This window comes from Arachis ipaensis, chromosome B5 (genome assembly GCF_059453495.1).
Source record: "Arachis ipaensis isolate K30076 ecotype BB chromosome B5, ASM5945349v1, whole genome shotgun sequence".
Lineage (NCBI taxonomy): Eukaryota > Viridiplantae > Streptophyta > Magnoliopsida > Fabales > Fabaceae > Arachis > Arachis ipaensis.
Window position 1 is genome coordinate 127,879,004 of NC_142440.1, and position 11,608 is coordinate 127,890,611.

Here is an 11,608-nt window from a genome sequence, read left to right on the forward strand (position 1 = left end):
TTATTAATATTTAAAATATTTGCTCAATAACATTCTTTTATTCATTTTTTTATGAGTACATAATTATATTCATATTATACAGAAATATTTATATTTGAATATCATAATATTTACAAATACATATCTCATTATGACAAAAAAATAAATAAAAGAGGGGAGATTTGATTCTTTAGAGTTGATATGTTAACCAAAAAAAATTTTTTAATTATTCTTGTTGTGTTGAGTACAAAAAAGTTTAATGCAGCTTGAGGGAATACTTTGTACCCTCAAAGACTGCATGGGGGCTTATGATTGTGTACTAAAAATATAAATCTTTTTTGTACATAATTAATTTTTATAATGACCTACAAACATGGTCAAAAAAGAGTTAAGTTCCTCCTAAAGGTATTGGGCTAATTAAAAGGATGGAACCCAAAAGAACACTTTGAGGAGTTGAATTTCTCTTCAGTGGGAACTATATTGGTGGAAGTGGATTGGTTGAATTTAGAGTGTAAAGGTGTCATCTAGTTGAAAGAAAACCAAACTAGATGTCCCTTTACTAATGTCACATGTCAGGAGCTTTAGTTTAATGTGTGGGAATCAACTTCCTACCTTTTCAGTTGACAAGACTTGAGGTGACAGGAGTACCTAAAGATATTTTAGAAACAGCAGTAAGCCAAATGTCAGACTAAAACCATTGGTCAAGGGGTGTCCTCTTCATCATGGTTTTACACTACAAAAAGGACCTCAAGCCACCTCTGTAAATAATCCTTCACTTCACTTTTCACCTTCACCTTCAGCCAGACTTCACTTTTCACCTTCACCTTCAACCAGACTCTCACTTTTCACTTTCACCTTCATCTTCTTCTTCACAGACCTTTCTGACTTCTGAAGCTAAGAAGCTAAAAAATTCATCTTTTCCTCTACCCAAATTTTCTTTCATTGTTCTTCATTTCATTCACCACCTTCACGAGTAAAAACTGGCGTTCTGGTGTTCCACCCGAACACTCGACAACCATTAACCAGCCCCTGTCCACTTTAAACGAAGCTCATTCATCCTCTTGTGACATTAGTGGAGGTCTCAACACTTGTTCTCCACCTCTACTTCCTCATTATTAGTTCTTGTATTGCTTATTTGCCATTAATAGAAGTGTCTTCCTCACAAGTTTACTTACCCCTAATCTCTCATCTTAACTATTATTTTTCACTTAATCTATTTTTCACAAAACCCACCCGAATCAATATTTAAATTATTTTCATATATTAGATGTAGTATATTCAAAATACGTGTTTATTTATTGTTTTGGTCCAGCGTAATAAGTACCGAAGGTCTACCAAACGGATCCACAACCCAGTCATACGACGAGACACGACCTCTTGAAATGGGATCTAGACTGCTGGCAGAAGTTTCTAAAGGGCTAGGTCCAAGTGAGGGGGCTCACTTGACAATGGAAATAAAGGAGAGGGACCTACCCCTCTCCTCAGGTACGTTACCATAATCCTAATCTAGCCGCCTTATTGTATGGACACTTACTTTGGCATCAGAGTGTCCTTGCAGGTGGCCCCATCCGCCGACCAATCAACAAATCACGCACACAGTTCTTCCCGTCAAAAGTTCACGTTCAGGTTCCCATCTACACCCCAAGCACTTTGTCACCAGCCGACCCTTTGAACTCACGAACATCTATAAAGCACGAATACTTTGTCGAGTAACGGGGACCTGGTAACCCACCGGATTTTTGGATATCCGCAAATATTCATAGGTTTGAAGGGAAAGAAAAACAGAATCCATAAAAATTTCAAAAACAGTTTAAAATAAATTCAATATATATCCCAATTTTACAAATCTAAATCCTAAATCAAATTTTACAGCAATAGAATCTAACTCTGAACTCAAATTTATCAACTAACAGAATCAAAACCATAATCCTAAACCCATAAATTAAACCCTAAACCCAATTTCATCAATAAAAAATCAAAATATATATTAAAACCAATTTCATCAATCAACAGAAACCAGCTATGGAGCAGAATCGTCATCGTCTTCATTGAGCAAAGGCGACGTTGGATAACAGTTGTCATCGACGTCGCAGATCTGAGGCTTCGTCACGGAGCAGAGGCGTCGTGGAGCTGAAGCGTTGTGTTGAAGAGGCGTTGTTGGAGTAGAATTGTCATTGATGTCGTGAGGCGTCGCGTAGAGCAGAGGCGGAGGCGACGACGAAGCTGTGAGCAGCGAGCGACACAATGAGAGGAAGAGAGTGAGCGGCGGCAGTGACGGAAGAAAGTAAAGGATGACGATGTGAGGAGTTAAGAGGAAGAATGTCGGTGATGCAGTGAGAAGGAAGAAGGACTAAAGGAGGTGGTGACTAGTGAGATTGTGAGTGAGAGAGAGAGAGAGAGGCTCCTGTGAGAGAACGATAGAATGAAGTGAGTTAAGTGACGGTGTGAAATTGTGAATTAGTTTTAGGTTTTAACTAATATACAAGGTTAATTTTATCATTTTATATTTATAGATATTAAATGAGTACCTACGGGATAGGTACCTCTATCCCTGTCCCGCCCCGTTTATTACACGGATACCCGTTCCCATCTCCCGTGGAGAGAAAATGCTCTCCAAATTTACTCTTCGACGGATAAATCCCGCGAATACCCACTCTGTCAGGAGAATTACCATCCCTAAAAAAACAAAAGAAAAAGGAAAACTAAAAAGAAAGTCTTTCGAGTTTCCAATTTTCATGTCAAAAAAATTGGAACCACAAGTACATAGGTGAAAACTTAGGTGCAGTCAACTTCATTGGAAGTTGATAGTTGAGAGCCATTAAATGATTTGACTGATTTGACTAATTTTTATCTAACGACTCTCAACTATCAACTTCACGTGAAGTTGAGTACACCTAAGTTTCTACCAAGTACATAACATCATGTGAGCTATAAAGCATGGACACTTCGTTGAGTTGCCGTATCAGTGTGTCGAACATATCTCGGACACGACACTCATCGACATTCGTTTGAGACGTGTGTCTACTGTATCCAACTGTGTCTTAATAAAAAATAAAAATTTTTTCTCTGGACACACTTAGACACACCTAAATGCCATCACGTGTCAGCGTGTTCAACATTATTTTTAACATGTATTCTTGAAATGAGTTTAGAAATAATATATATTATTATATATTAAAACAAAAATATTTTAAATATTTTTATATAATTAAAAAAAGACATTAGAAATGATTAAAATATTATTTTATATTTTAATATTAATAAAATATTAAAATTTTATTATAATTTATTTGAAAATACTTTATATTATATTATATATATATATATAATGTTTTCGTATTTTATATAAGTTTAAAATTTGTGTGTCCGTATATCCTGTATCGTATCATATCCTGTGTCTGTATATTATAGTGTGCGAGATTCTTAGAATGACTAGGGCCGTTAAAATGGGCTAAACTCATCGGGCTAACCCGTTTACCCATTTAAATGGACAGACTTTGCCTCTAAAATTAAGCCCGTTTAAATTTCGGGCTAAACGGACTGAGCCCGATTAACCCGAAATAAATAATCGGTTAAATGGGCTAGTCCGGGCTAAACAGGTGACCCGTTTATTATTTTTTTTTCAAAAAAGTAACACTTTTAGCCGATATTTCTCTTGACTCGACCCAAAATTCAACCCATCAATTAAAAAATATTATTTTTTAAAGATTTTTGACCTAAAAATAATATTTTTTGTTAAAATATTTTTCAAAAAATAAAATAAAAAGATAAACGAATTGACCCTTTTAATTCATCGGACTAATTATAAACAGTCCAAACTAAAAAATTATGACCCATAAATAAAATGGGTTTAACAGGCCAGACCTAAATGGACCGAACTTACACGTTTGACGGCCGTAAGAGTGACCCATACCGAAATCCCACATCACTAATAATTAATTAATAAATTAACAATCATTTCCTGCTGCAACTTTTTAAATCCACAACTAATAATAGAAATAACAGTAATAATAAACTAATAATAAACTAATAATCCATTATCCCCATGCGGATAATAACAAACACTTTCTTTTCGTCATTAACTCCATATTTTTCAACTGCGAGAAGGATCTCTATATAATATGAACACGCAACCGCAAACTGGAAAGAACCACCACCACCATCGTCGTGGAAATTAAGGAACCACAAAAAACCGTACCGAAGGAACGACAAATCCGATGGCGGAGTGGTTGTTAAATCGGTGGACCGGTGCAGCCGCAGCTATAATGATCCAGTGGAGCTGCGGTGCATCGTACACCTTCAGCATCTACTCCCCAGTGCTCAAGTCCTCGCAAGGCTACGACCAATCCACGCTTGATACCGTTTCGGTGTTCAAGGACATCGGCGCCAACTTCGGCATCCTCTCCGGCCTCCTTTACACCGCCGTCACTCCCTACCGGAGCGGTGGCGTGGAGTGCTTGTCGGCAAAGTCGAAGTGGGCCTCATTGGGTGGTCCCTGGGTGGTGCTGGCGGCCGGGGCGGTCCAGGTGTTCGTGGGGTTCATGTTCATGTGGGCCGCTGTTGTTGGGCTCATTGGGACGCCGCCGGTTTGGGTTATGTGCTTCTTTGCGTGGCTTGGAGCTAACGGCCAGACGTTCTTGAATACCACTAATGTTGTCACTGGCTTGCGTAATTTCCCTGAATATAGTGGTACCATTGTGGGCATTATGAAGGTACATTTTGTGTTACCAAAATTCAAATCATCTTTTATTTAAAGAATGTTAACTGAAAATAACAGAAATGAATCAAGCGGCAAAAGTAGTTAAATAGTGAGTCTCTTACTAATAAGTAGGTTTTACTTATATGGTTATTACATTAACTCATTTCTTATTGGATAATACTTCTCTTTAGTGAATTTGTCTATGATGTGAGGAAGTAAGAATCCATAAACCTTCAGACCAATAAATGCTTTAACATGATAATCCGGTGAATGATTATCATAAATATTTTGACCCACATTGTTTTTCAAAAACCTTTTACAAATCAAAATGGAGTTTTGATGATTCCAGAACATCCTTAATGTTTGCTGTTTAATAATGTGGTATGCATTTCATTATTGATCAGGGCTTCCTTGGACTCAGTGGAGCAATCCTAATTCAGCTGTATCACACATTTTGTGATGGCGACCCGGCCACATACCTTCTGATGCTTGCTTGCTTGCCTGCATTCATATGTGTACTGCTAATGTTTTTGGTGAGGATCTATGAAGTGCGCGACAGCAATTACAAGAAGCATTTGAACGGTTTCTCAGTGGTCACTGTGATTATTGTTGCCTATCTCATGTTCATAATTATTTTACAAAACTTCACCAGCTTATCAACTTGGGCGCGCATGTTAACATTTGTAATCCTAATGGTTCTACTAGCACTCCCCTACGGCATTGCCATCAAAGCTCAATGGGAGGAGTCACGAAGCTTCGCGCAAACCTTCTCGTTTGAGAGGCCCCCTTCAACGGACAGCCAAAAGCTAATCGTGTCGTCTAGTTATTCTCCATCAGGGGATCAATCGGAATACCAAGAGCTGCCTAGTGATGCAGGGCAGCTACAATTGAATTCAGATGACATGTTGACCCATGAACAAGAAATGAACCTCTTGCAAGCTATGTGCACGATTGATTTTTGGATGTTGTTTTTAACCATGATATCAGGGTTAGGCTCAGGGCTGGCAATGATAAATAACATGAGCCAAATAGGCGAATCTCTTGGCTATAGTACAATTGAGATTAATAATATGGTGTCCTTGTGGAGTATGTGGAACTTTCTTGGCCGTTTTGGAGGTGGTTATGTATCTGATTATATCATGCATCGAAAAGGTTGGCCGAGGCCCTTGTTGATGGCAGCAACTCTGGGGACGATGATTTTCGGCCATGTCATTATAGCTGTTGGTTTCCCTGGAAACCTGTATTTGGGTCCTGTCTTGGTGGGAATCTGCTATGGTGCACATTGGTCCTTGATGCCTACTATCACTTCTGAGATTTTCGGTGTAAGGCATATGGGTACCATTTTCAACACTATTGCTGCTGCAAGTCCGCTTGGATCTTATTTACTTTCTGTGAAAGTTGTCGGATATATTTACGACAAGGAAGCCGATAAAGAAGCTAACTCATGCTTTGGAATACATTGCTTCATGTCATCGTTTTTTATCCTGGCAGCTGTATCGTTTGTCGCATTTTTGGCTGGTCTCGCATTATACTTCCGGACACGAAATTTCTATAAGCTAGTTGTGCTCAGAAGATTAAAACATTCTGTGTGATGACAAGGAATTCAGGTGGTATCATTTCATCACAAGGTAATGCCTGAGGAAACCGTTCTCGTATTCTCTGATTTATTTTGCAGAAATGTTGGATTTGCAACTTTCCAGAAGTTCTTTGTGTGGCTGGATTGTGTTATGTAGTTTACTATTTTGTGTCGGAAGGAATAAGAAAAATGATGTAGTTTGCTGTTCTTTCAGTTACATTCTGTATCAATTCATCTTTTAGTATGAGCATCTCAATTCTTTGAAGAAATTAATTTTTGTTCCTTTCTTCCTCAATTGGTAAAAGTTGGCCATCAGCTTAAAATGATGCTTAAGATTTTACAACCAGAAGTTTACAGAGCAAACTGAAAAATATAAAAATTATGGAAAGATGAAGAAAAGAAGTAATGTAGGAAAGGAAAATCAAGATGACTCGAGTACTTCAGTCTTGTGATATATTAAACTCAAGATGAACTCAAAAGAGGAGCATGCTTAAAATAGAGAAATTACACAAAATCAAATACTAAATTTTATTTCTGTGTTGCTTGGCTCTTTACCATTGTTAATTATTGGTGTATATGTATTTGGTCATGAAGCAAGTGAGTGGGTTTATTAAGCTGGAATTAGAGTTTACATCTCTTGTCTTTTAAGTCTAATTACTTCTCAAATGTTCTGGATTACTTACTTATAAGGTCTTGATTGCCAACAGCTTATGCAGCATTGTGCTTGCTGATCAAATTAGATACCAAGTTCAATTGCCCTTCTTGTAACAAAAGCAGTTCATGTGGCAATGTCTTTAATCCAAAAAAAAAAAAAAGAAGAATTGTTAACCAACTGGATTTTCTGTTTGGTGATGAAGCATGCATCTCGTTCATTCAATAGTGCTATTTTTGCTACTGTGACCCAAAAATCACACATATTGGAAATAATCTCTCTTCCTATGTAGATTTCATGTATCTACTCCCTCTGGCCTTCACTGAGTGAGTGTCTTGTTCCCTAAGCCACTCCCAGTCTCGGTCAATATGCAATAATATCCATCAGTGTGTCATCTATGTATTGCTTGCCTCTCATATTTCGACTAGTGGAGGCCATTATTTTGACTGATGCATGACACAAATCGCCTACTATCTGCGAACTGGTTATTTTCTTTCTCTAATGGTTCCTAACTCCTTAGTGTTTCTTTGCAAGTTAAGGTTTTGACTGGAAGGGAAGGCTTGTAGTGTTAAATTTTGAACTTTACAGTACAAACCCTTTTCCTTTCTCTCCCCTTGACAATCCCAGTTCTAGCTTTGGTTCTGGACCTGTGGTGTAAAGTGTTGTAGTTATTTGTTGTGTTTAGTTGCATCCTGATCCTATTTGCGAAAATCCTCTCTGTTAAGTTCTAACATAATTTTGAAATTTCTTTTATTTCTTCTTATTATTATTTTAAGATAATTATTAGCACTCATTTTGTGAGGCGTGAAATGGATTTTGATTTTTCAAGTCAAATCTTGTTTTTATTTCTATTTTTTTTCTTTTGTCAAATTTCAATGCTTTTTGGCTTTTGAATCTGGCAGAACTTAGGGAAGTTAAATTTTGTCTGCTGCACATCCTTTTTACGTTTGTGGAGATGTGTATAAGACTTACTTTTTTTTTTTCAAATTACTTGTATTAGTTGTAAAATTTATTTTAGGTAAAATTAATTCTGACAAAATTGATTTAGAGTTGACAAACTTATGTTCGATGGTTCCTCTAAAAATGATTGTGGCAGTAAGTGAAGAATTTTCAGTTCAATTAATTATTAAAATCAGTTTTGGAGGCAAGAATTGCTTTCGAGACTTGAGAGTTAGGCTTCAAAATTACCAAAATCAATTTTACCACCTTCCCACTATGTTCTGATTTTGTGATAGTTTTGAGTTCAATTTGGTGACTTGTTAACATATCGCTTCCATTTAAATATTTTGGTTGCTTTTCCAGTGGAACCATGAGATAAATCTGTTGAAATTATGAGGAAGTTCTCAGAGCTTAATGCCCCTAGGTCAGGAACATATTTTTGTGTTGATAAGGGAGTCACCTCTGTTGCTATCAAGGTACATTTCTTTGCCATATGAATTATCTTAGTGAATGTGAAGTAAAGATAATTAGTTGTCGTCAATGAACTGCAGCTAAAGAAGCATCTTCTTAATAATCATGAAAAAGTGTCCGTTTGCTTGGTGCTGTGAATTTTGATTCAGTAAGTTTTTGTTGGCTGATATTTTGAAACTTGTAGCCAGTGAGGTGGGAGAGTTCTGTTCTTCGATTGGCGTTGTTGCCTCTCAATGTAAATGAAACATAAGTATCATAATAGATTAAAAAAGAGCTATTTGAATTTAAACATTCTTTGTGGGATATACACCCATGAAGTAGTGTATTAGTGCTGTCACTGCTGTGTGCAACTATGCAATTAGATCCATACTAGATACCTCGGGCATTACTTTCATAAGGTTCACTTTGGAGCGCATTTAGGTAGTGTTTTGTTTTCAGAGACTGGGACTACTACTTAGTATTGTGTTTGGTAACCAGAAATTAGAACTAAAATTTCAATCGCTGGATACAAAATTTCAGTCCCTTCATTACCTCCAGAAAGTGGGGATACAACGGACTAAAATTTTTAGGAACGAAGACTGAAATTTTGATATTTTTTTAGTAGTTAAGAGTATTTTAGTAAATATACTTATTTCATCTCTATATTTATCTTGAACCAAATAGGATACTAAGACATAACTCAGTGTTGTACACTTTACACCAAACATAATATAGAGACTTAATTTAGTCTAAGTCTCCCTTCCAAATGCAGCCTAGTGTTCTGAATTGTGCTGGAATTTGCTTCTTGTTTATGTTATTTTTCAATTTTGCTTCTGTTAGGTTGTTAAGCATTTGATCATTTCAGTTCTATTAGTGTTGATAAGAAATAGTATGGCACTCTTGTCAATGATACTAGAAGGCCATTGTCTTCGGTTTCCGAGAATTCAAGAGTTGAAAATGAACACTAGTTTTCTTAATTGAGCTCTTCAAGATCCATAGGTGGACATCTTCTACACTAGGCTTTCTTGATGCAATACATTTCTGGTGGGGCTTTAGGGATCTAATATGAGTATCAGAGTATGCAAGAATATAGGATGGCTGGACCAAATTTGAATTTCTGCGTGCACCGTACTTGCTTTGTAAATTTTGCAAGGATAATTATATTTTCCTGCTCCTATAACACAATTTTCTGAGAAAAATAATATGATATCATGATATTTCACCATATTGATACTACAAAAAATACAACAATAATAAATATCAGTAACAATGTTATGAAGGCGCCCCTTTAATCATAGACTAGGTGCATTCCACTCCCGAGAGGTATTATGTGTTGTGATTTGAGCTTTTTCTGTTCACTTCATTCAATTGAACTATCTCTTATGACCATGTTACTTAGGAGTGGCTGAAGAGATTGACAATGAGAACAGCAGTGGTGTCTTCGTATCCAATAACAAGAGAGTAGATAATATAGAAGGTATTCCAATGGCTTGAAGTAGAGAAACTACTGGTGAAACTATTAAAAGAGATTTATATGTTAATGTTTTAAATATGATAAAAGAAAATGTTGTCCAATCTATTGAGCGGTTTGAGCCAACATAACAGAGTGGGGAAAGATTTTTGTTGCTATTGTTAGTGCATGTTTGGGCGCCATTATTTTGTTAAAAAAAGATCTTTTTTCAATAAAAAAGATCTTTTTTTATTTTTTTAACGTGTTTGGCAAATTTCTAGTAGTAAAAGTAAAAGCACTAGTAAAATAAAAAAAGATCTTTTTTGAGAAGCTGTAATTTATATCTTTTTTTAAAAGATCTTTTTTCTTTAAAAAAAGATGTTTTTCATGTAATAAATAAACAAAAAAGTACTTTTATATTGTTATACCCAAACATACTTGATAGATAAAAATACTTTTTTACATGAGATATTCAAACATAAAATTACTTTTACTTTTCTATAAGATTTTTTAAAAAAAGATAACTCAAAAAAGATCTTTTCGTAAAAGCTCACCCAAACAAGCCCTTAATATTGATGAGCAAAATTTTCATATTAATGGCGAATTGCACCATGCACATATTATATAAGGCCAGCTGGTAGTAAGGACGTTGTTCTCACTAGTTCTTTTTTATTTGAAAAATGCAGTTTATGATTAAGTTCTATTTTTTACATGGAAAATGCAGAGTATTAGGCAAGAAAAAATCAAGTGAGATTTAGTTTGCTGCGAATATTGACATGTTTGAATGAAAGTTATAAAATTTCTTGAAGCAGTTCTATGTTCAAGTAATGAGAGATGCATTTGAATTTTCTTTTTTCCTTTTTCCATTAATGAGATATTTTTTAATTCTAAAAATGACATCTGAATGAATTTATACATTTGCTATATATGATGACTACAACTAATTTTAAATTGTAATTCTCTCAAGTAATCTTTTCTTTTGTTTTTCTATGTATTTTGGAAATGATTTGTTTTCAATTTTATTTTTATATTCTTACATTCATCTAGAGGCTTTATTTGAATTGTCTTGGTAATCTTCATGTGCAACAAATGCAAGGGAAACTATACAGTATACGTACTAAAAATTGTTCAACATACGAAAATTCGAATTGTTCGAAAAATGAGGAAACTCTCTAGGGAAGAACCTTCGAGGTCTGGCTTCCCAGTTCTCATTTGGTTGATACTGTTCATTGTTTAGTAGTTTTTATTACTTATACTCTTTATCAATTTATTAATCAATGATAATGAACCACATTTAAGTCCAAAATAAAATGAGACTTATTATACATACAAGTCTTTTTGACATACAAGTTTATACAAATTAATCCTAATTAAATAAAATCCACTTTTATAATGCAAGGAAGGAGAGGAAGAGTTTTGAATTATATAGAACTTATCAATACACATACAAAAAAAATTCTTAAACAATACAATATAAATGACTTGTATAAACTTGTATGTGTAAATGACTTGTATGTAGAGAATAATCCAAATGGAATACATAAACCCAAAAATGAAAGACAGAATAATAACATGTTTTAAGTCAGAACCAAATCCTGTCTTAAAATCTAAATCAACGCAAAATTGAAGGTTTTGATCAGGCATACTCCTTAATTAGGAAATTCCTTTTACAAAATTCAATTCAAGAAAAAGAACGGTAGCGATTAGGGCATAAGAACTCGCTCTCTTCAATTCTTACACGCTGCATACAGTTCTTATTCTCTCTTTTCCAAATCCCAGTTACGGTAATTCTCGTATTGCAGTTTCAAGTTTTAATTCTTGTAAGGTTTCAACTTCACGAAATTAAAACATATGATAATGTGA

At 35.2% G+C, this 11,608-nt stretch overlaps 1 protein-coding gene across 4 annotated transcripts; it reads left to right on the plus strand.

The window, feature by feature from the left end:
- Positions 1–4,018: 4,018 nt before the first annotated feature.
- LOC107643895 (Nodulin-like / Major Facilitator Superfamily protein) lies at positions 4,019–9,948 on the plus strand. Of its 4 annotated transcripts, XR_002363422.2 has the most exons (4): positions 4,063–4,691; positions 5,083–6,306; positions 8,209–8,321; positions 9,695–9,948. XR_002363422.2 is itself a non-coding variant. In XM_021124321.2 (3 exons), exons 1-2 carry the CDS (start codon positions 4,197–4,199, stop codon positions 6,268–6,270), a joined length of 1,683 nt encoding a protein of 560 aa, XP_020979980.1. In that variant the 5' UTR covers positions 4,063–4,196; the 3' UTR covers positions 6,271–6,306; positions 9,695–9,948. The 4 variants fall into 4 exon arrangements, 3 of the variants coding, with proteins under 3 accessions (XP_016203130.1, XP_020979980.1, XP_020979979.1); XM_021124321.2 differs by lacking the exon at positions 8,209–8,321; XM_021124320.2 differs by lacking the exon at positions 9,695–9,948 and having other exon boundaries at positions 8,209–8,451.
- Positions 9,949–11,608: the final 1,660 nt, after the last annotated feature.